The sequence below is a fragment of the Equus przewalskii genome, chromosome 4 (genome assembly GCF_037783145.1).
Source record: "Equus przewalskii isolate Varuska chromosome 4, EquPr2, whole genome shotgun sequence".
NCBI lineage: Eukaryota > Metazoa > Chordata > Mammalia > Perissodactyla > Equidae > Equus > Equus przewalskii.
In genome coordinates this window covers 69,310,270-69,335,992 of record NC_091834.1, presented here as the reverse complement: position 1 = coordinate 69,335,992, position 25,723 = coordinate 69,310,270, and the positions used below count along the sequence as shown (strand labels likewise).

The 25,723-nt window shown below is 35.6% G+C and overlaps 1 protein-coding gene across 11 annotated transcripts in view; it reads left to right on the top strand.

Moving 5' to 3' along the window:
• Positions 1-25,723, top strand: part of IMMP2L (inner mitochondrial membrane peptidase subunit 2) — an 848,424-nt gene that overhangs the window by 320,392 nt on the left and 502,309 nt on the right. The window contains exon 4 of one of the 11 annotated variants that reach the window (XM_070617592.1): positions 24,462-24,741. The exons of 9 other annotated variants lie outside the window; for them this stretch is intronic. In XM_070617592.1, coding sequence (XP_070473693.1) covers positions 24,462-24,528 — 67 coding nt within the window. In that variant the 3' untranslated portion in view covers positions 24,529-24,741. Of the gene's footprint in view, positions 1-12,136; positions 12,257-24,461; positions 24,742-25,723 lie in introns of those variants that run through there. One more of the 11 variants, XM_070617593.1, reaches the window with a different exon arrangement.

The window sequence follows — 25,723 nt, the reverse complement described above, 5'->3', positions numbered from 1 at the left end:
CATATTAACATGTATATCTCTGATCTAGGCACCCAATGCATAGTATTTATTAATGACTACGCCAAAATTCATGTATACATTCTACTCTTGGTGGCAATTTAGATTGCTCCCAATTCTTGCTATAAGGAACAATGTCACAACAAACTTTCTTATGTATACATACTTGTGCACATGGACAATAGTTTCTTTAAGGTATATACCTTCAAGTGGAACTGCCAGGTCTGGGGTATATGCTTCTTCAACTTTACTAATTACTGCCAAATTATTTCCCTTTTCATTTTAATTTGAAAAGTTGTTTGAATTTAAAAGTTGAAAAGATGAAAAATCTGATTTTACTTTTTCTTTTGAAACAATTTTTAAATTAAAGAAAAGCTGTAACCATAGTACCAAGAATGCTCATTTACCCAGGCTTAAAAATTTTGCCATTTTGTCCAAATTTTAAAACTTTGCCTTTATTATTCTCTATGTGTGTATATAAATATAAAATACATTTTTTCCGGCCAGGACCATTTGAGAGTAGGTTGTATTGATCATGCCTCTTCACCCCTGAAGCACTTCAGTGTGTCTTTCCCAGGACCAGAAACAGTCTCTTACATAACCACAGTACAGTTATCAAATTCAGGAAATTTAACACTTTTATCTAACCTCCAGTCCATATTGCAGTGTTGTCAATTGTCCCAGTAATGTCCATATACAGTTTTTATTCCCTGGTCTAGGATGACATATTGCAATTAGCTGTCACATCTCTTTAGACATTTTTTAATCTGGAAGATTCTTTAGCCTTTCTTTGTGTTTTGTGACATCGATATTTCTAAAGAACACAGGAAATTATTTCATTAAATGTTTCTCAAATTGTGTTTATCTAGCGTTTTCACATGATTGGATTTAGATTACGCATTTTTGGCTAAAAGAGAACATTAGTGATGAAATATCCTCCCCAAGGAATTATTCCTTATTGTTGACATTATTTTGATTATTTGGTTAAAGAGTCATTCAGTTTCTCTACCATGTTTACTTTTTAAAAAAATTAATAAGTAATTTGTAGGGAAATATTTTGAGATACTGTAAATATCCTGTTTACAATCAAACATTTCCCCCTTTGATTTAGCATCTATTGAGATGCTGGGTTTGTTTTTTTAATGTTCATTTTCTTGTATTAGAAGAGACAGGCCACTGATTTCCAAGATTTATTACTCTTTTGCCATAACTGCTTTAGCCAGGGGCCCAGATTTCAGAACTGCTCATAGGAAAATAATTTCCCTTGATGTCATTGCTAACTAAGTGAGTGACTTTGACATACATAGCTCTGACCTACAACTGGTCAGCCTGAAATAATTAATCAGAAACAACAACTATTTTAGTAACTGATTGAATTCCAACCTTACAGTTTTTAAACTAGGTTAATTGGAGATCTTCCGGCAGTCGAGACTTTCACAATTCCTGTTGGTTGATGGAAATAGTTTAGATCTAGCTGAAAGTCTAAGCCTTGGATATTTCTAGGATTTCTTTTAAGACTGTATGGGGGACATTTTGTTTATGTTGCCTGGGATTTATCACTGCAGTTCTCTTTAACGTTGTAATAGAAACAACTGATAAAACTTCTGAAAATATGCTGCAAGTTTACCCCTTTGTTTTAATAAAGGTAGCAAATATAGCATACAGTAGCACAGATACATGCATTCTTGATTTGCAGCTCTTTCATGAGGAAGACATTTATTTTCATAAGAAATGTGAAGGACATAAGAATGTTCAATCCATTTATAAAAAGTGAACAGCTTAAAAGAGTGTGCAGAGAAATTGGTAGGACTTGCAAAATGTTCGTTTACTAGGCTTGCTTGATGCTTTGTTCAAGAAAACTTTAGGCCAGGAGCAGAGACTTAGTTCCTACCTTGGAACATTTGCTTATATTTTGGTATTTATTTATAAAACCTTAGATGCTGGACTCAATGAGAAAATGAGAGAGACAGAGACATATCAGTAGATGAGGAACATCCTGGATAAGAATGTACATCTACATTTATTATTTTTTTTCAGAGATTTACAAAGGGAAAATTAAAATGTGCCATCTGGGGTTTTACTTCAAATATCTGTATGAACCAAATATCTGCATGCATTTGATAAAGTGTCTTTTCTTCTGTTCCTCTCCCCCTCAAAGATGCTTGTTTTTCTTGCTGAAAAATTTCAAAATGCTTATATGGTTGACTGGATATCAAGTCATAAAGCCAAGCCTTCTGAAGTTGAAAGGCTTATTGCCTAAAACGGTGTTCTTTTGATGATACAGTTAGTTTTCTAATATTTGCATTTTTTAGTGCCTCATATGATAGAATTTGGCTTCTCATCTTTTGCTCAGAAGATGTTAGAATCTCAGAAACCATTTACTTGCAAATTCCAATTTATTTGAAATTATATCCCCAAAATTAAATTTCAAAGCAAATCTAAGATGTGGGATAAACTTGGAACCACTCCCTCTTTTTCTAGGGAAGAAAGAAAATACAGATATAGTTAGTCCTTCAAATGTTTTCCTGCTCTTCCATTTTGGTAGGCAACGTTTTAAAGCACTGCTCTTGAAAAGAGAATACCTCAAAGAGTATCTACTTAGGACCTCATGCAAAGAATGTGAGATGACAGAATTGGTGATGTGTGACTCCATACTCTAATGACGGAGAAGATAATTACAGCAAGGTGTCTGGAGTGATTCAGAGGTGAATTGGGATTTTCTAAGAGAGAGTGAAGATGCATTTGTGAAAAAGAGAGACAGTTGGGGGAAATGTTATTTCAGCTACATATTCTGGCCGTACTTGACTTAAAGAGTATGAATTTCAAGAGGACAGTAAGAAAGAAATTATAGTAATCAAGATAGGAAATTATTAAGGGATGGAAGAAAATTTCAGCTGAGACGGAGTGTGAGGATTAAGTATAAATTCTAACAGTCTAGTTGACAAGTTGATGAGCACATTTACAGATGAGAAATGTGGAAGGAACAAAAGGATGACTTCAACAGTTTTGTGTAAGAGCCAATGTTAGGTTTGTATTAGAAAGAATAAAAGTAGAGTCTGAGAAGTTTCTGGAAGAAAAGTCATGTTTTGCCAAAGTTCCCTTCTGGGGCTTCCCTGAAGACTGACATACTTTCCTTTCATAAGTGCCTATTTGTGGTGGTCTGAATGCTTTCTGTGTCTGACTTTTCTTTTTGAGGGAAATAAGATGAGAATTCAGAGAGGAGAATACATATATTGTTTCTGAAGTTAGACTAAATAGATGCCCTGCTTATTTTGCCTATTGTGTGTAGTAAATTTGAGCTCTTGATGTAAAAATGGCTGTATTCACATAGGCTAGAATATCTTCATAATTACTGTTTGGGAGACATGACTGTTACTCATTTGCTAGCCATATTAACTCTGCCAAAGCTGGAAAAGCACTGGATTTTGAAGTCTGAAGATTCAAATTCAAGTCTAGGTGTTATTTAGCAGCTTTTTGATTTTGAGCAAGATATTTAATTACTTTAGGCAGAAGGATATGGTCAGAAGTAGGAAGGGAGACTCTCCAAGGAATGGAATGGCTCATGTAAATGATGTGGAAAGTTCCTATGGTGCTGAGGAAATAGTATTTCTGTTTTTTTCTGATACAGTTAGAATGTTTCTGTGTGGAGGCAAACATAGTCACTTTTAACCAATGGTGAACAATGAAGAGGTGTGGGGACTGTGACAAACTGATGTCTAAATGCCCAGATTAAAGAGGACAGTTTTTACTTATCTCAAAGTGATTGTTGACATATGGGAATGCAGGCCTACTTTTGCCAGAACTTCCAGTTTTTGTTTTGTTTTTTAGGTGAAAACTGAAATTTGGATTTTTTCAGTGAAGTTTCCAGTTTATATATGTATAAATATAAATTATATATATATGTAAGCAGTTCATCAAAAAACAATTTGCCACACTGGTGTAAGCCAGACAAAATAAGTCTCTGAGCCAGGTCTGGCCTATGGCTACAGTTTGGGTCTTCTACTTTAATTTCTTTTTCTTAGATTTTTATTGAGATCCTGATAAGCTACATAACATTATTCTAGACTTTCTTTAAATGTTAAAGAATATTCCAAGAAACTCCTAATATCCTATATTTTATTTAAATGACGTTTGAGGGGCCGTCCCTGTGGCCGAGTGGTTGAGTTCCCGCACTCTGCTGCAGGCGGCCCAGTGTTTCGTCCCTTCAAATCCTGGGTGCGGACATGGTACCATTCATCAAGCCACGCTGAGGCAGTGTCCCACATGCCACAACTAGAACGACCCACAACTAAGAATATACAACTATGTACCGGGGGGCTTTGGGGAGAAAAAGGAAAAAATAAAATCTTTAAATGACATTTGGACCTTTACATAAATTTGAAAAAAAATTACTTTATTGGCTTGAAAATAAAGCTCCTAAAAGTATGCATGCTATTGAAGCATAGGAGGGACTATGAGGGAAAGGATGATTAATTTCATCACTTTAAATTTATTGAGTTTTTACCATAAGCTTTGTCTTCAATGTTCCTTACAGAATGTTCTAAATAAGCAAGAAAAGATATCTTTGGAAGGTACTGTGCACGTTCAAAGGTGAAACCTGGTGAATTTTTAATAAAAGATATCTCTTCAAAGTAAAATCATTATCTTCCTATTTAATTGACATGTATTTTTAAAAATATTTCTCTATGCTCAGGGTTACCAAAGCTAGCTATTGATGATATGTTTTATGTTGGAAAAACATAATTTTTACTTATTGTGCTATTTATTATTTTTTAATTTATTCTGTTATTCTTTGGCCATAGAATTGCAAATTAAGAATAATAATTTAATTCTGGCCATTTGATAACTTTTTAGTTTTAGGGAAAACTCTAGAAATGGAAAAAACAGCTGTAGTTTGAATCCAATTTCCCTTACAGATGATTGGTTTTGAGGAGGACACCTGTTCTAAAGATAATCAAGCTACGGGTCATTAGTCCTGTGACATGGCCTGACTCAAAAATAGGAGTGGGTTAGCCAGATCCAGACAAAGAGTTAACCTTTGAAAGGAAGCGAAAAGAATGCCATCAAGTAGCAGATGGCCATGAGGGGTCATGGCAAGCCAAAATTAGGAAACAGAAACTATGGATAAGATGAGAAAGAAGACATTAAGAAATAGGGATGAAAACCTGCAGAGTGTGAGGGGCAGGAGTATTGTTCTGGAATAAGCCAAAGCAAAATAAAATGTCCACCCGCAGGAGCAAGCACATGAAGACTAGCTGAACAGTATTCATGTCAGACTACCAGAATGGAGATCCACGGGCACCTAAGGCTGAGGCCTCTAAGTTCCTTTATATCCTTTCAATTCCTGGTCCATGCTTCAGCTCCTTTGAAGGCTCTTTCTCGGTTCTTCTGTCACAGAGTGTTCTCTTGTCACTAAGTCTTTGCACACACTAGTCCTTCTCAAATTTCTCCAATTTTCCCATTCTTCCTCACCTCTTTACCCCTTCTCACTTCCATTATGGCCAGTTCTTACTCACTCAGCAAATCTCACTCAAGATTTCTTTTCCTCTAAGATGCATATGTTGAAATAGATTGCGCCTCTGTTTTTCACCCCCGCCCTTCTTATGATCTCAGTGTTTGTGCTTCACTCCACCATATCAGACCTGTTTACAACCTGCAAACCTTCCCTTTTTCTAGCCCAGCAGAGGCAGTCCTCATTATCTCACTTGGATCACGGGATTAGATTGTAAGTGACTTTCTAATCACAGTTCTTCCTGTCCAGAATTTCATATAATTTTGTAAAGTGAACGAGAAAAATCGTATCTCTCTGCTCCAAAATTATCACTAAATCTCTAATTCCTTCTTGGCTAACTCTAATTTAAATAAGCCTAATATTGCAGAATTTTCAAAATGAGCTTGCAGTCTCTCCTGTCCACTGTCTTCTCCCTTGACCACTGCTCACGTGTGGAAATTCTTCGAGGCATCAGATTAAACCCCTTGCTCCTTCTGTTCTTTTCCTTCTTGGCCCCCATCTTCCTTCCATTCTCGTCTCCTGGGTTTCTTCCTCCTCCTCTTCTCACCAATTTTTTTTTTTAGCTGTCATTTAGAGTGCTACTTCTTCCATTCTGCCATAACTTGCTGTTTTTTGTTTTTTTCTATCACATGTACAGCCTCACCTACAAAAAGAAATAGAGTAAAGCTTTCTCTGTGACTGCTCTAAAGCACAGTAATTATAAGCACTGGTCCTGGAACCAAAGTGCCTGAGTTCCAGCAGTTCTGTCTCTACTTCTTACTGTGTGGCCTCAGAGATGGTATGTAACCTCTCTTCTGCCTTAGTGTTCTCATCTGTAAAAAGGAAATAATTAATGCCTATCTCATAGGGTTTTTGACCAGATTGAAGGAATGAATACCTGTAAAGCACATAGGACAATGTCTGGCACATAGTAAGTGCTTAATAAATATTGCTATTGTTATAGATTAGCAAAGTGATTAACATTTTATTGTAAGGAGAATGACATTTTTTCACAAATGAGCAAATATACAAAAAGAGAAATCACCAACGATATAAGTTATTTAGTTGAATAAAGATTTAGTGAGTTGGTAAATCAAGACAGTCTCTACTTCATTTTGAGGTTGGGTATTAAGGCAATAAATGTAGAACCATTTTAATCTAATTTTGAATAGTTCCTCAGGGGTTTTAAGAGTTTCATTAAAGAAATCTCCATGTAAGGATGGCTAGTTTTCTTAAGACTGAATTTTCAATCTCCTTAGAGTGAAGGTAAGGTCTGTATTTATTTTTCCCATCCAGGCTTTTGATATCTTTTCTCTCTTATATCGCTTCCATTAATGAGAATGCCTTCCAAGTCATGGTTTAGCATGTCTACTTAATCGTGTTTCTCAGGAATAACAGGCTGTTTTACAATAATTGCCTGAATGACTAGTTAAAAACGAAGATGAGAACAAGTTGAATAATTCACTTCAGTTTCAGAATGTGACTTCCAATTGACCCCTGAGAAATGTGCTGTGTGGAATGTGTTTGGCTAAACAGAAGCACTGATCAGTCTTAGTTTGTGTAGTTAACTATTAAAGGTGTGCCTCTGATGGGGTAGTGGAGGCAATCTGTAATTATGTTCAAATTTTCAGTGAATTTGGAACAGTGAGACTGGGCTGAAGCAAAGACTATGGACGCCATAGTAGACAACAGATTTCTTTTTTCTTCTCTGGTCAAGCAAATGTCAGTCTCCTACCCCCTCCCCAATGGCCCTCAACCTCTACCACTGAGGTGCTCAACAGCCGGGATGACATTTAGACTGCACAGACCACTTTGTTCTGCGTTGGGTGTCATAACATATTTGTATGTCAGTGGTTTGGGGATTGCGAATGACAGAAATCTAAATGAGACTAGCTTAAGTTAACATTTCAAGGGATAGATTAGGGGATTTGGAGGATGGTTTCTTGATTCATGAAACTGGGAAGTCCAGGGGTGAAACTGACCTCAGAAACTCCAGGTGCTCAGATGGTGTGGTTGCCTTTTCTCGTTCTTCCTCTTTGTCCCATCTTTCTCGGCTATGCTTCTCTGTATTTATTTTTTCCTACCTGAGGGAAGGTTTAGAGGAGCACAGGGTAGCAGATATCTTCAGACATATGTTGTCCTAGCTCAGTTCTCCAGAAGGAAGACAGTCTTTTCTCTCAGTGAACATTTATAAAATCCCAGGGAACAACTCTAATTGACCTTGCTTTGGTCTTCTCGTCACCCTGGATTAGACACTGTGGACAGAGGTTCAAGGATCTGTAATTGGCTTGGCCCTTGGCAGAATTCAAGTATAGGGATTGAGAACCCTAACAAGTGGAATGAGAAGGGTAGTCCTCCCAAGGAGAGAGCAGAAAATGGGAAGGACACTTTGTGACAAAAATAGCAGATGTCCCATGATATTCACAGCTCTGACATTGGGTTGTCCTTTACCTTTAGTACCATTGCTATCCCTTTTCATCCCAACTCGCATTTATGTAATAGTTATATTTCTTTATAGTTGTCTTTTAACATCATTTTATTCATCCATTGAGTGTTATTAAAGCATTTGTATTTTTGTGATGGCAAAAATAATACATAATTATTGAACAAAAGTTGCTTGCTTTTCACAGGAAAATCTATGATATATTATTTTATAAAGTGGAATTAACCTCTCAGATGAGGGTTCCCAGATGTGACTAATGATTATAATTCCCTAGGAAGTTAAGAGATGGAGAAAGAGGGAGAGGTCTGGTTCAGTGGGCCGATGTGAAGACTGAGAATATAAATAGTTAGGACGATTTAATGATTAGCCCAGTTTCACTCAGGGTGTAGAAAGACAAGAGCTACATTAGGCACGATTTCTGTTTTCTAACCTGGATTGTTAAACTTTCCAACCTCTCGTAGCTCACTCTTCTTCATTTTTATGTCACCCCTCCACCAGATGAACAGGGCCTTCCCACCACTCTCTTATTGTAAGACTACCTACATGTTTGGGCTCTGAGCTTTTCCTTTCCTGCTTTAAAACTTATCTGTCTGGTGGTCTTGTCCCTCTTAACAATTTTTTTGAGGCAAATTCTGTCAAAATATTCCCGAGGACCAAAAAACCTTACTCTAAGAGCATGAGTTTCTAAAATGTAGAACGCTATATTCCATAGCAGACTGATTTTCTCTCTCTCACCATATTGGCTAATGACTATTCCTGCATGACAGTTGTAGCCCATTGAGAGAAAAAGTGAACCACAGAAAAATTAGGCCAAGGATCCTGTGATGTATCTAGTTAATTCTTGCTATTTGGAATGTGTCCTCTTGATAAATCTTTCTCAGTATCTCACATAGGCTACTTCCAACTCTTTCTACTTTTTCTAAGTTCCAACCCTCTCCCCTCTCTTTGCAGACCATCTTGCTTCTTTAATTGTTTAAAAGCAGCCGAGCATTTTGATATACATCCTTCACTCACCTTTTTCTGCCTCATAAATTTTCCCTGGACCTTTTAGCCTATTCTTTTCACCTTTTTCTATGATCTTGCTTAAGAAATTATTTTCCTCTCATTCCTGTATCTTTCATTGCTTCCTTTCCCTGACTGAGCTAATATGCAGGATTCCTGCCATTTATCATAATGCCTCTTCAGGCTCTCCTTTCTCAACCTTGCCATTCAGTATCAGAAATTTCAAAGGGGAGGGAGGCAGCTATGGGAGTTGCTTCCTCTTGCGCAGGCCCATTCACTTCCTCCCATCTCATTTGGCTTCTACACTTGCCTACTCCACTGAAATGACTTTTTTTAAAGATGTCAATTGTCAGGTTTTCTTACTGCCTTTCTTAAGTGAACGCTCTTACTGACCAGCATTTTCCTCTTCAACTCTCTTTGGCTTCAGGTTCCCTAGGTCTACTTTCTTCCTCTTCTTCGCTGCCCTGTTTGCTCATCATCTTTCACACTGTTTTGGACTCCTTATATATTTAATTTCCTAGGTTCTCTTGCAAGTTTTTTTTTTTTTCTCTCTGTTTTCTCCTTTTTGATCTCATCCTTTTTAAAAAAATTTATTTTATACTAATAGTCTGATGAACATTCCTAAATCTATCCTTAGTCTTTTTTATGACTTCTTCCTTATTTTTAGTTGCCTGTATCTAATATATCTTCCTTATTTTTAGCTTTATGTCAGCTTCTTAAACTGCACTTATTGCATCTTAACAGTGTCTCACCAAACCTCTAGTATTTTATTTGTTAATGTGTATGACTCCTAGACACAGGGACAATACCTTGTAGTCATCCTTCTTCTCTTTCTCTTTCCTTTTTACATTCATTTATTTACCCAGTTATGTCAATTCTAAAATGTGTTCCAAATTAATTTAAATTAAATTTAAAATGTAATTATATATAATATTTTAAATGCACAAAATAATACCTATAGCACACAATATAAATTGGGTGTTTGTGTATAAGGCATAGTAACAAACTGAAAATCTTTGAACCTGTTATCCAGTCCAAGAACTTCGAGCTGATGAATAAACTGATGAACATAATTTTGTTGGAAGTGTGTCGCATCCTAAAAGAAGAACTTGCTAGTTTTTCTGACAAATAAACCAACTAAATCTCCAGTAATCTTCATGTCAGGGGTCTCTTCTTATGGAGATACTAAGGCTGAGGTAATTTTAATAAAGATGAGGCAGGGAATCAAGAACATAAAAAACAAAGTCTCAACCCAAAGGAGTTACTGGAAGAGAGGGAAAGGAGAGGGGATCCTGTCACCCTCCAGTGAGCACCTTGCTTGGAATCTGAGAGGACGAGGAGAACACTTGGCCTCCCTCCACAGATTGGAACAGGGATGAGAGGCAGGTAGCATGGGGCCTAGAGACCATGAACACCTAGGGTGTTTTTTTCTACCTGACCCGGATGCTCAGGTCCACTTATAAGTGTCCTGCCCATCTACTTTTGGGCAGGTTCTTGATGTTATACTTGTGCATACAATAAAAATAAACGAAGCGAAGTTATTTTATAGTTCAAATACTATTCTATATTGTTGCTAGAGTAATCAAGTAGATATGTTCTTTAGAGATTCACTTAATGCAATTATATCTTCTAAAAAGTCATTTGTTCTTTAAAAGCTGATTGAACCATACTTTGTGTTATTCTAGGAGGGCATCTTATCCTGATAAAGGTGGTAATTATTTATCTAGCTAAGCAATCTTCTTGATTGAATATAGCTAAGTGTTTGGCATTTAGGCTATGAAATACCTTTAGGCTTTATTGGTATGTGTATAAATTGAAAGTGAATATTAGTTTTACCACTTTTATTGACTGAAACTACATATTAATTTCTGAATTTAAATGTAATTAATGATGTCTTACTTTCTGAAAATTACTTTAAAATTTCTAAAGAAATAAATAAATTGTGCTCTTTAGGTTCTCATCACTGTAGTTTCATAAATCTATTAGTTTTAAACTATAAACATGGAACCAGCACCATGGTAGTAAGGTAGTGAATGTTTAAAGGGAATCTTTGTGCATAAGCTGCCTCAAAGGATAATTAGATGATTATACTGGTACTTGCTTTGAGATAGCTAATTAAAAAAATCTATTGCTCCAAATTCTAATTATTTGAGTAATGATAACATATTAGCAACCATGAAACTTCAGTTACAGCCGAGCTCATTGAAGAGAAAAAAAGTAAATATGTTAACAGCATTTTCTACAGAGACCCAAAGGATGGCACTAGACCAATCTTTCCCTTTTCTTCTCTGTATTCTATGCCCAGCCTCCCACAAGTGTGTTCTCTAAACCACCTACACGTGTATCATTCATCATATTTCTCTCTATTTGTTTTCATTTGTTTTATAACTCTTCCTTTGGCACCAGGGAGATAATTTTCTTGCTCTTCTCCACCCGTTGTGAGCCTCTGAAAGAAGGCTTTTGTAATTAGACTTCATAGTTTAACAAACATTTCATAACCTGCCAGTAAAAATGTCAGTTCTCTGGGCCAGGGCATAATCACATGAATAAGTATCAGGGTGGTAATTCAGCCACAAAATAAAATAATTTAAAGGGGTTATTAATTAAGAATTTGCTTTGATTTTGGAATTCTAATCAATAATAAGCTACATTATGGACAAAATCTTTCCTCCACCATTCCCATTACCTGGACTATTCAAAATATTAAATAAAACCATGTCAATGAAAATTTTATTTATTGTTCTTTTCTTGAACAATTAATCACCTGAAAGAATCTTGTTAAAACATCAACAAATTGAATATGGTCAGAATGAATGTTTTGCTTTGAGCCTTTAAAACCAAAGCTGAGTGATACAAGCAATATATAAAACTGTGTAATGGACTTGGTTTGAGGCCATTACTTCCTGATCGAACAGTGAAAAAAGAGCCAGAATTGAATTTTGGAGGCTAATAGTAGTTTGTTTGGTAGGGAGTCCTTTGAGCTGAGAGCAGCAGGAGGAAGACAAATGTGTAAACTGATGGGTACTTTAGTGATGGGGTACAATAAGGATGGATTAATCAGTGGTAACTCTTGGAATACCAAATAATGAGAAGTTAATTTTGAGAACAAACCAAAAGGCTGATGGAGTAAAATTAATCTTATAAAACAGAAAGGCTGGGCTGGCCCCGTGGCCGAGTGGTTAAGTTCGCGCACTCCGCTGCAGGCGGCCCAGTGTTTCGTTGGTTCGAATCCTGGGCGCGGACATGGCACTGCTCGTCAGACCACGCTGAGGCAGCGTCCCACATGCCACAACTAGAAGAACCCACAACGAAGAATACACAACTATGTACCGGGGGGCTTTGGGGAGAAAAAGGAAAAAAAAAAAAAAAAAAAAAAAACAGAAAGGCTTTATCTTTTGATAGGAATTAATTGGTTGATGGAACATTTTTTAAGATATATTTGAAGTCTGGGAATGATAAGGGTGGGCAATGATTTAGAATTCAGTGTAGGAATGATTAACATTAATTGAGCTCTTACTTTGTTATAGGGGCTGCAGGGAGTGCTTTGTGTCTATGAACTCAATTCTTCTTACAACCCTGTGAAATAGGTCAGTCCTGCATGAGGAAACTGAGGCACAAAGATTACTGTATTAGTGACTGAGCTGAGGTGTTTAACTTAGGCAGCCTAATTCCAAAGCCCAGGTCCTTGGCTGCCGCTCTATAGCCCTCCAAGGTAAATTTTATTGATAGTAATGCTTTAAGTACATTTCAATCCAGGGCTGTATCCTAATGATGGTTTTCAAGTGGCTATTACTAAATGAAGGGATTGGGACTCGGTAGAAAGTTTCACATTATATATCCCAAAGCAGGGAGAGACACCCCCAAGTTTAAATCATAGAATAAATTTCCTTGAAAATTGTAAAAATACTTATTGTAGAAAGTAGTTTTATTCAAAAACAGTTGAAGAGTGGTAAATGGCAATTGCTAGTCTTCTTTTATCTGTTTACTTGAAATGTTTACTTGCTGTAACATTAGGCTCCATGCTGAGCCTAAGAGTAACAACTTAGGAAAAATAAGTCTCCCTTGATGAGGCTTATTGTTTTTGTTTGCTTTGTTCTGTTCTGTTTCATTGTTCTCCTGCTCGAGAGATGAGAATAAGTTTCTAAGGCTATGCTCTTACTTTAAAAATCTGAAGATCAGAGTCTCTGATTGGGTTGCTATACTCCAAAAATAACATAAGCATGGACCTTACCTTTACTGCAGTTGGAGATACTGATTTCAGGGAACTCAGAAAGACTGAAAAATTGCCTTAGCAAGTCTGGGCATATATAGCTTAAAGCTGGAAATCTAAGGGGAACTTACTTGCATGAACACATATTAAAAGAAACTTGTTTTTGTTTGTTTCCTTGGGATGGATAGAGAGGAAATAGGCTTAAGTTAAAGCAAGCAGGATCTAGTGTTCTAATGAAAAACCTCTGGACTTTACTCATAGTGAGATCTGAAGCAGGTTATGGATTTGTTTAAATCACAATTGTGTAAGAGTAAGATAATATATGAGGTAGTTTTAGAGCAGTCTAGTATATTATTAGGAAAACAGATTTGTTGTCATTGGGCTGTCTTGGAGATTTAACACTGTATTGTAGCATGCTTTAATTGTTGTATGAACTTGGGTTTGTAGCTGAACAGGCAGTTCTCTACTTAGAGTGATTGTATTTCTAGATGATGCAGAAAAGCTTGCAGCCAGTTTTCCCCACGTTATTATGTAATGGCACTTAATTCAAGCAGGGCACAAATGAACTCGCTCTTGCTGGTCTGATTCCTGATGTGAATCAAATAAGGCCCCCTCATCAGCAGCCTCAGCTTGTTCCCATGGGCCCCTCTGTGGAACTCTAGGATTAGACCCAGCTCCAGAGCAGCGGCAGCAAAGAAGAGAGCAGAGTGGGAGCAAAATAGCATCGCCCGTGGTTCCTGATTTGATCTTTTTTTAGTGTGTAAAGCTCCTGTTTTTATTGTTTTTATTTGTTGTAACTTAATGTTATTTAATTTTTTAGTACTGAAATGTTACTTTGTAAATTTCATTCATGAAATCAAAGAGGTAAAGTTGGAAGGAGGGAGAAAAATATGTATTTGTCTAGCAAGAGACACCTCTTTGACCTACAATGTCCTGACATTCAATGGGGCTGATTTCCCTGAGGAGCTGGTAAATTGGCTCTGTGACAATCCCCGCAGAGAAGTTCTAAAAGTGGCATTGACAATACCCTTGAAACAAATATGTAGCCTGTCTGGTAAAATACTTTGAAGGGCTGTACTCATTTGATGTATGAGGTCTTGATGTATTATATGTATATATTATATTTGATGTATTTATAAAAAAGAATTCAGACAGTACTATGCTGTCACACCTTACATCCTAATCGACCCTCCGAATAAAAATATAAACAGACCTTACAGCAACAATGTTCAAGGTAATGACTACAGCAATAAAAGGATTTTTTAGCTAGGATAGAAATACTTGATTGTGTCAATTATGTACCTTTGGTATTTGTTATTATTCAAGCCAAAGCTTTAAAGTTTGGTTGGTTTTTTTTGACATTGTGAAGAAATCATAATGAGAGAGATCAAAGCACGGAAAATTTGGTGTCATTGAGGATTGGTTCACACATGAAGCTTTTGCAGATCAGCAAAGGGCAGGCTACAGGCACAGGTGCTGCTGGCATAGCAGCTGCGACATTCGAGGATGTGTGCTATTCGTCCAGGGACATTTACTTTGAGAAAATGAGAGTGGTACAACAAACATTTTTTAAAATTAAAGCCATTTTTCTCAAAAAGCCATCAGGGATTACTGTTTCACTCAGAATTCCTCTGAAGTCTTCTGTTCTTGCATACTCATATTATACAGATAGCACTTCATATTTTATGATTATTTATTTTTATTACCTTTTTTCTTGTCAAATAGGACTTCTTTAAAGATAGGCACCTTACTTTCATCCTTTTTGCTTTTTCTGCCCTGCATGGTGCCTGGTTCAGAGAGGTGCTCAGAATACTTCTGTTTAATAAATATCTGATTCTCGAAATCTCCCTGCAAGAACCCTTCTAACTTCTGTGTCCTTGAGGTTTTTTCTTATTTGTTTGTTTAACCTTTATCTTTTGTTTGTTTCTCTAAAAGTAAGTCAAGTGTACTTTTAGAAGGCAGAGGTAGCTAGGCAGGAACTTAGAATGGAAACCTAAATAAAATTGAATCTAGGTTATTATTATTTTCTCTTTTTACGTATTTTTATTTTTATTTACTTTTATACTGAAGTATAATTGACATACAATATTATATTAGTTTCATGTGTACACTATAGTGATTTGACATTTGTATACATTGCGAACTGATCACCACAAGTCTGGTTACCATCTGTCATCATGCAAAGTTAATATGATATTATTGACTGTATTCCCCATACTGTACGTTGTATCCTCATTACTTACTTATTAAATTTAAATTTCTAAATTTAATTGTTTATTGTGGTAAAAACATGTAACATTGAGATTGTTGTTATTTTTAGGTTAATTTATAGATGTCTCAGAACTACATGATTTATAGTGTACAAAGTAGTTAATTAAATATGCTGTTTTATTTCTCCAGATACCTTTAGCATCAGGCCTTTGGTAAGGATTGTAATCTCATGTTGAAATTTCATTTCTATGAGAAAATAGCATCAGTTTATATAATTCTGATCTAGTGATTTTTTTTTTTTTTTTCCCTAGAGGGATTCTAGCAGTTGAGTCATTGTGAAAGACTGGGGTTTGAATCCCAGCCTCTTACTCTGTGATCTTGGATAGGTCAGTTAAGTTCTCTGAGCCTCACTTTCTTCATTTTTATCTTTTTGCTGACGAAGATTGGCCCTGAGCTAACATTTGTGCCAATCTTCCTCTACTTTGTATATGAGATACTGCCCCAGCATGGCTTAATGGGTGGTGTATAGGTCTGTGCCCGCGATCTGAATCCGCAAAGCCCAGGCCACCAAAGTGCAGTGCACGAACTTAACCCCTATGCCACTGGCCTGCTCCTTACTTTCTTTATGTTTAAAATGGGGATAGCAAAACTCACAGGCTGTTGTAAAGACTAAATGACTTATTATGTGGAAGTGTTCAGCATGATACCTACATGTAGGTGGTGGCCAAGAAGTTCTGAGGTTTTTAAAAAGTAACTTGTTATTTGCACCCAATAGCAAAATCTAGTATTATAAAAATTTCGTGGGAAAAGAAGGCTTATAGATCATTGTAATATTATTAGATATAGATACTTTGTTAATGTGTTAAGACACATAATATACATCAGTCAGCATTATGGTATACTTAGTATGCATGGAAAATTGTACAGAATATTATATTTTAATCAGAGGTGTTTTCTCATGCATGTTGTAATGCAGAGGTGACTGTATGCTCTGGGGTTTATTATAGACTTGCGTTTGATGCCTTGTGGTTCATATTATAATGTATTAAACAGAAGGGGATTGTGAATTGCATTTTAAAGGTGGCTACTTCTCATGAGACTTTTGCGTTAGTGAGCACTGTGGACTTGTGAAAGTATGTTGAAAACTACTTACAGCAGGATTTGTCTCAGTCATTGAAGAATTCTTGGACAGGACATAATTTCTCATCCACTAGAGAAATGATATTTTAGAATAATAATTTAAAATGCAGATCTTGTAAAAGGTGATAGATGGCTATTCTAAAGTGAGATTTATTTCCTTTCTGAGTGTAGATTGGGATGGTTAGACTTTAAGAGCATTACTGATCTGATGAGTGAATCTGGTCTATTTAGCAGTTTTATAGTGTGTAGATCCTTTGTATTATTAAAGCAACCATGGTAAACTTACTCCTAACAAAGTTATTATAAGGGTAGCCCACGTAATGTGGTCCCAAAACATAGAAATCATTTCCAAGAGAAGTTTTAGATGTTTCAAGTAATTGGGGGCTATCTTTCGGGGATTACATTGCTCTGCTTTTTTTTTTTTCTTTTGAGGAAGATTAGCCCTGAGCTAACTACTGCCAGTCCTCCTCTTTTTGCTGAGGAAGACTGGCCCTGAGCTAACATCTGTGCCCGTCTTCCTCAACTTTATATGTGGGACATCTACCACAGCATGGCGTGCCAAGCGGTGCCATGTCCACACCCAGGGTCTGAACCTGTGAACCCCGGGCCACCGAAGTGGGACATGTGCACTTAACCGCTGCACCACCGGGCCGGCCCCGCTCTGCTTCTGATTGTGCTTCATGACATCCTGAGGATCCGTTTAGTGTTTATAGTTCATGTATCATGTGCCTCCTTCCAGAGAATGGAAAAGAGGAAGCCAGAGATAAATTATTTTACCTCATGTTTAACAGTAACAGATGCAGAATAAGTAGCACTATGAATCTAATTTCTTGGGTTTCTTTGGTCCTCCACTTTTAATTTTTAAAAGACTAACACTAATTTTTAAAAATGTAATGTAATCCTAGCCTTTCCCAAGTGATATTACTTCTTTCCTTTTCTTTAAAAATGTATGCCTTGCCTTCTCTGACCACCTTATTTAAAATAACACCCTCCGCAATATTCCCTTTCCCTCTGGCCATCTTTATTTTTCTACATAGCGTATTGCCATCTGACATACTATATATTTTTCTTGTTTACTTATTATTTGTCTCCTATATTACAATAAAAACTCTGCACAACCAAGAATGTGTATCTGTTTTGTTAACTGCTGTATCCCAGTGCCAAGACCAATGCATGACAGATAGGATTCCTGCAATAAATATTTATTGTATGAATGTGGTCAAAACAAAAGAAAACCTATCCCTTGCTTATTACAGTTGAGTAGCTCTTTTTATGGGAGAATTTGTTTCAAGAATCAGTTCAACTCTGATGAAATATCCCTTTAATCATTAGCCATTTCCTTTTCCTGGTGTCTATCTGAATATATAGTCTTAGTTTGGGAAGTTTTAATTTTTACTTCTGATTGTCTAGATAGCAAATGGCCTTTTGCAAAGAGCTAGATTACTTGCCCATGACTGTAGTGTTTGCAGTTTGGGGCAGGAGACCACCTCTCAAGTTTTCTATACTACTTGGTCTCCCAATATGGTGGGCACCTATGGATTTCTTTGTTTGCTTACTTATTTGCTTGTTTCTATCCACCATTTTCCAAAATGGATTTCAGCAGACCACCTGTCTACAAATCCACAATGTTCCATGCACACTCTTCTCTGTTTCTACTCTACTAATCAATCAGTATTGGGTTACCTAAAGTTCATAGAATAAAGTCGCTTATTATCTCTTTATCCCATTCCTAAAGAGAAGTAGTCCATTTCCCCAAACTCTCTCCTCGCTCAGATAATGTTTTCCTTTGATGCTATTTTTCAGCACTGTTTCAACCAGTCTCTGTGAAGAGTCAATTCTACATATCCTCTTTATTGTCGATCATTAGAGTGCAGCAACCTAGAACAAAGTAGAGGCAATTGAATTGCTGGCTGGGTTCACGAATGAAACTAACTGTGAGGACACTCATCTTTGCCCCGTTGGGTATATTTGGAGTAGATCAGTTTAAATGATAGCCCTCCATGGGAGAAAAGAAGACACTTTTCTAACAATGAATTCTACATGACAGGAAGCTCTGAGTGCATGACAAGTACAGTTATTTTTGATTCTTGAAACTTGTCATGAAAGAATTGTTAGCAAGGTTGACTTAGGGGCCAGCACTCCAGTTAATAGTTTCCTTTTCTAGACAAATTTAAGCTCCATTAATGGATTTTAATTGCGCTGACTTTTTCTGCCAAGAGTGGGGGTCATGGAAGTTAATAACCTGATAGTAAAGGAAACAGGAATCTTCCATTTGGCTTCTGATTGTTTCTCAATGACAATTCTGCTTTATCCTAGGAGTGATATATTTATCACAACATTTGAAACATGTTTAGTCAAGAAGCTGCTCCATGAAAGATGTGCTTTGAAATTAGCATCTGGTTTTTCATGTGGATTGAGTCAAGTGCAATTCTCCAAAAATTGCATAAGGATTGAATTCCTGAAATTGAGGCAATTGCCTGTGGATTTGACATGATAAATGTTGGTTGGGGACAACACATTGATTTTCATTATTTAGCTGTGGGATGTAGGCATGCTCTGCATATCCATTTAATAAAATGTTTGTATTTAAAAGATGTCTTTGGGTGCTCCAAGTGTATGTGTGAGACACTAGATTTTTGGTATGAAATAGATAAGAATTGTTCCCAAATATCTGAACAAGCTAAGATGGAAATTGCGATTGTGTGGCTAAGATCTGATTTTGCATTTCTGGAAGACTTAATCTAAAAATATATGGAGAAAAGTTCTTTTGCTTTTCATTATAATTCTGTATTTTTGTTGAAATCGTTGTTAACAAAAGTAAATAAGAACTAAAGTATTAAGTTATGGTGCTAGAGTACTAAATTTGATTAGTAGTCATATGTGTGGGTTCTTCCTATTGTTTGGTTGGTGAACTCCTTGTTGTCTTTCAAGTTCCAGATGAAACACGACCTCCATCAAGTCTTCTTTTTTCTGCTGGGCAGAGTAGGTTGCTATTCCTCAGAGGTCCCATTACTGCTTTGAATTATTTATTATACATAGAGATATCTGTTATAGCCATATCACAATGTATTAGAATTGTTTATATGTCTGTCTCATTTCTCCAGGAGGCTGTGAGTTTTTCATGGGCGGAGATAATGCCTTAGTCACTGTTTTAATATCAGCTCCTTAATTAGGACTTAGTATATATGGTAGGTTCTTTCATTGGGAAGGTAAACAACCAAAATTTCCTGTTTCTACCTTTAGTTTGTTTGTAATAATCCCTACTTTTGGGCTTGAATTAGACTTCAGTGGTGTAAATAAAGCCAGTATGTCTGGAAATTTTTTATGGATATGCTAGATATAATAAAGAGACTGATTAAAGAGCCACCGAATTAAATTAAACACCATTATACTCTCCACTGCACCAATAAATCATTTTAAAAGGATTTTATTATACTTTATTCTGAAAAGGCAATATCGTGAATCCTGTTTTATTAATACCTAAATATGTTACATACCTTGATATAACCATTGATTGGTTTTGAGAGGTTATGTATGATGGAAAGGATATAGAAGAAATCAGACTAGAAAGAGATTTTAGTCTTCTGTACTTTTCCTGTAATTTTGTAAACTTGGATCCCATACATGTCAGTAAAAATAACTCTATACCTTTATTAAAACTTCAGTATCTTCATTTATATTTAGAGTGGTAGCAACATAAAATTGAAACCTGAGAGTTGGGAAGGATATAAAGTCATGTTTTAAGAGAGAAACTAAATTGCTCCTTCAAAGAGCCTATAAAACTGAAAAGCATTCATTATAAATGTAATAAAAACTTATGAGTCCCATTTTATTAAAACTACACCCAGTTTCCTGAAGGGGCTGGATCATTTAGAGGTAAACTAGTGACACTTTATGTCTAGCAACATACTTTATGTGAGATAAGATATCTACTGAAATGAGGTTGGGGCTTTTAACATGATCCCTAATGGACATCCATTCATGTTATAAGATTAGAATTTTTACTTTAGCAGAGTTTGCAGCTTCTTATCATAATGCACCCAGATCAGGTTAATGACAATAGTAAATTACTTACTACTCTAAGTTCCTTCAAGAAATAGAACAATAGTGAAAGATAAAGCTTATGCTTCTACTAATTGGCGTGTTACATCATCCTATCATTCTGTAAAATTCTTGCTGTAGTCAAATTATATAGATTAACATTGTTACAGGGTTATAACTTTCTAGTGATTACCAGTGGCCTTTTTTTTCCTTTTAGCTACAGTAATATTTTTAATGTGTCAAAGGAGAATCATTCTCTTTTAGTCTTTGCCTACTTTTCAGCGTTTTTAACTTCTATGTATTTCATATTTGATTCTATTTTACATATTCCATATACGTATTTCCATATTATTTTAATGGATTATGGTTATATCGATGATAGTGTTTTTAAAGTGAAAAAGGAAAAATGATGAAGTGACAGCAGAGTTGTCCAGTTACTTTTAGTTTTTGAATCAAATAGCTTTAAATAGAGATACTTGCATGTTTAAAGGAGAGAATTGAAGTATTTGACTTAATATACTTAGGTTGTATTGATTTATTCAGAAAATAAGGCAGCATTTCTGGTAACTGGTGCTAGAGTAAATGTGTATTTATTCCATTTCCTTTCTTGAAACACACCCCACATATAAATAAATGCCAAATAAGGAAAAAGTGGGAAAAATTATATCAACAGCAAAACTAGGAAACAATTACCATTCCAAGACACAGTGAGTAACATATTTGTCAAATTCAGTGGAATTTGGACCACATTGAGGGAGGACACTGAGAGCTGAAACATAACTTTTCCAGATTTCTACCAGTTTGTACATACCTCTGAACATAACTCTGTACTTACCTCTAAAAATGCATGTATTGTCTGCTCAAACATTCAGTCAGGAGACAGTTTTGTGCCCACTGTGGTAAATATTGAAGAAGTTAAAAAGATAAGTGAGAATATTTTTTTTAGGAGCTTCCAATGTAAAGAGAAAAATATGACAAGGACATACAAATATAAGGCCAGATATAAGTATCATGGGAACATAAAGTCCCGCAGTGGAGGGGGTCCAGTAACAGATGTGGACTGGAAAAAAAGGCTTTTATGAAGTAGCACTTGCAAGAAAGGATACAATTTCAGTAGCTACTGATAGAGGAAAAAGATACTGATTGTAGAGGAAGTAGCAAGAATAAAGGCAGAAATCTGCAGGGTGTGTTTAGGGAATACTTATGGGTTCCAGTTGGGTTGCAGCATGAGATACATGGCTGGAGAGTAAGAATCACTCCTTCACAATGAGCTGCAGTTACCAGAGTGACCTGGCACTGCTACCGTACTAGGTGCTTTGAGTTCGTTATCTCAATTAAACCACACAGCAACCCTATGAGATAATTACTACTTGTACAGGTTAGGAAAACAAGACTCAGAACTTGCCTCAAGTTACTCTGCTAGTGAGTGTTTGAACTGGGAATATGAACCTAGACCTTTCTGACCTGTGTTCTTACTCACTGTATTATATGATTCTAAGGGCAGATCTGGAGCCATATTTAGAGGAATTGTCATGTCAGGTCAGTTTATGCAGAGTAGAGAGAACATTTTCTTTAAAAAAAAAAAACAGGGAAGGCCTTGTTTATTCTCCTATTAGTGATTGCATTCTTGTGTCCTGGAGAATAAGAAAAGAATACTTGCCTCAAAATGCATCGGAATCCTTGGAGAAAATTATAATGGAAACCTAAATACTCCTAAACTTAGTTTATCTGTGTAATCTCCATTATTCTGTGCCATCTGTCTACTGATTTCTAAATTATATTCAATTAAGGTTTTTTCCTTCTTGTTTACTGTTGTTACTGTAAGGCAGATATTTACCTCTAAATCACTAATGTGTGAAAATTCCAAAGTGTGAAGAACCTTTTAATTTGAAAGTAATGGCTTGACATCAAGAGAAATTTTCAGGGAAACAAAGTTATTTTAAACTTTTGAAATTTCAATTTCAGCAGTAGAATTAGGCGAATTTATTGTTCGATAGAATGTTAATAGTACTGAGTAAGTACTTTGAAGGCTATAGTATGGTATACTTGTTCTGATGAGTGTTTTAATATGGTTATTTTTCTAGCTGTTACCTCATTTAAGGTTTCTTGGAATTGGTGTTTGTATTTAAGACGTGTCTTCCTTTTCAACTGACAACATATTCTACTTTGTTTTGTTGAAACCCAGTTCTATCATTATCTTTGTTTGCCTTTTTGAACATGGATAGAGATTTCTTCATCAGATAATTAACCATATTGCTATGAGAATTATTTTCCTATAAATTCTTGATTCATTTGCAAAGTAATTGATTGGCGTATTGGATCTTCATAACGGTTTCTCTATTTCCTCAACATTTTCAGTATTCCTCAGGTCGCCTAAAAGGATATCTTGTTATTTCAGGTAATCTTCATGAATTCTAGAGAATTCATGGAAGTTTAGGGCGGCTTTGTTTGTAATAGTGAAAAACTGGAAGTAGTGCAAGTAAACCTCAGTGTGAGTAAAATAAAATGTGAAATACCCATTCAATGAAATACTACATAGCTATGAAAGCCAATGAGCAAATTTCGTAATACTGTTAGAGAGGTCTAAGATATATTTTTAAGTCAAGAAAAGTAAAATGTAGAAGGCAAATAGTATGAATGCATTTATGTAGAGATAAAACTATACAGTTATATGTACAACAAACATATATACACGGAGAATTTGGAAAGATTTCCAAGGAACCATTAACAGTAGTTACTTCTAGGGAAAGAAACTTTGAAAAATGAGAAGGATTTCTATTATCACATTCATTTCCTATGTCTCTGCACTTTGATTTTTCTTTTTTTCCTTTTTTCTTTCTCTCTCTCTCTTCTTTATTGTAATGAACATGCATTTTAAAACTGAAAAGCTTTAAAAAAAAAATCCGTTTACCTAGAAAACAAGGAACGAGAGACTATTTTTTTAGTATCCTCCGTGACTTTTTTTGAATGAAAATTCGTAAACTTCAAATTTACAATGATTATAAGAAAACTTTAGAAAAAAAAATCATGTTGTTTCAGTTTAAAACTTCCATTGCTGCATGGGCCATTTTATTGAACTATTTTTTTTTCCTAGTTTGATTTTGTGGATTGATTCTGAAAATTAAGAGCAGAGCCATGCCTCTGCTTGCGTGGTGCCGTGTGAAAGGTTACTACTGTAAACAGTTTGTTCTTTTGGATGAATGATGTAATCTTTTACTTCATTCTAAACGATAAATTATCTTGATTATTTAGTTCTTGCAAGGTCAGAATTAAACTTGGCTTAAAAGTTTAAATTTGACTGCACATTGCAGCATTCAATTCATATTGCCAAAGTAAATTTATTGATTTGGAGAGATTTCAAACTTTTTTGAGTGTGTTGATTTTAACTTATTTCATATTTTTCTGATAATTTCTAAACACTAAATCCATAATGTTCTGGAAGGAACATAGATTTTGAAATCATACGTACTTATAAAACAGTACTCATAGGGTAGTTAAAAATAAAATAAATGAGATGACATATGTAAACCCTCCTGAAGGAGGACTTGGCCGCATTATAGACCTTCAGTAAAAATATTTGTATTTGTCTATTTTTAAAAATAAAAATCTCCTACAATATAAAATGGAGTGTGGCAATTGATAAAATGATGCAAATCAAATTTTACACTGAATTTTGACTTTCTTTGAATATATTGGCTTCTCCCACAAGTGTTGCCTCTCATATTCTTCCAGCCTGTCTCATTCTTATTCCTTGCAACTTCATGCTTTTAGGAAATTAGTCTTCAGAAACAACTGATAATGTCAGTTCAGTTTGTAATGAGATCATAGAAACAGGCATCACTTGAAACAGAACTGAGAAGTTAAAAAAAATTATTTCCGGGGCTGGCCCCGTGGCCGAGTGGTTAAGTTCGCGCTCTCTGCTGCAGGCGGTCCAGTGCTTCGTTGGTTCGAATCCTGGGCGCGGACATGGCACTGCTCATCGGACCACGCTGAGGCAGCGTCCCACATGCCACAACTAGAAGAACCCACAACGAAGAATACACAACTATGTACCGGGGGGGCTTTGGGGAGAAAAAGGAAAAAATAAAATCTTAAAAAAAAAAAAAAAAAAATTATTTCCATCTTCCCATTCTATCTTCCAAAGATATTAATGGGATTTAGGTTTCTACTATCCTTATTACTTTAAATTAGAGTAAATGCTGTTAATCCAACAGATTTAATAGTCTTTGTAATTCTATATAAGTATAAATAGAAGCGAAAAGTCTGTTACTTTTTGGATGTTTCATACACTCTACACTGTAAGTTTTATTTGGTGCCTCTTATAGCTTTAAATATTACCATATTAAATAACATATCAAGCATTGGCAGTTTTGTGTTACTTTAAAATAATTTATTCTTTTTCAATGATTCACTAAAATGCATTATTCAAAGCTTGTTATACCTACAAAAAATATAAATACTATATTTCTGCATATAGAATATCACCTCTGAGAATAAGTAAACAATTGTTTTATTGCAACTTTTTGGATAATTTAAGTGTATAGAAAAATAAACCGGAAATTTAGTGTCTGCGTGCTAAATATAACTATAAAACTTAATACTAATTGGAGCTAGGCAGATATATTCTGTGTCAGTGATTTTGTGATTTATAATGTAAGGTTGGAAATAATGGTAAATCTGCCTGTCTCACAGAGTTGCTGAGAACAATTTATAAAAGAAATTTCATAAAGGAAATACTATATGTTTTAGGTGTTACTCTTTTATTTAGAAACAAATACTGATGAATATTTTTGTCAGCTACCTATGGATTTATTGGATTGTGAAGAGATAAGTACTCTTCATTCGCAAACATTTGGTGAGTACTTGCTATGTACTAGACATTTTGCTGGACAGTGGGTATAGTGATGTTAGATGAGCTCATAATTATTGAGAGAGAGTAAGCGTTAAAAACAAATAATTATGGTACACAGTAACAAATATTGTAAGCAGATGTAGTGGTACAAAGGAGGAATTGATTCTGCTGGGGATTTCAGGAATCCTTCCCAGAGGCTGTGCTTGATGCAGGATAAATAAGAAAAAATGGGGTAAAGGTTATCATGGGTAGACTGAAATTAGGTAAATGTTTACTCCAATATTAAAAGAATACTAAATGGGGGTCTACACTGTGGCCTAGTGGTTAAGTTCAGCA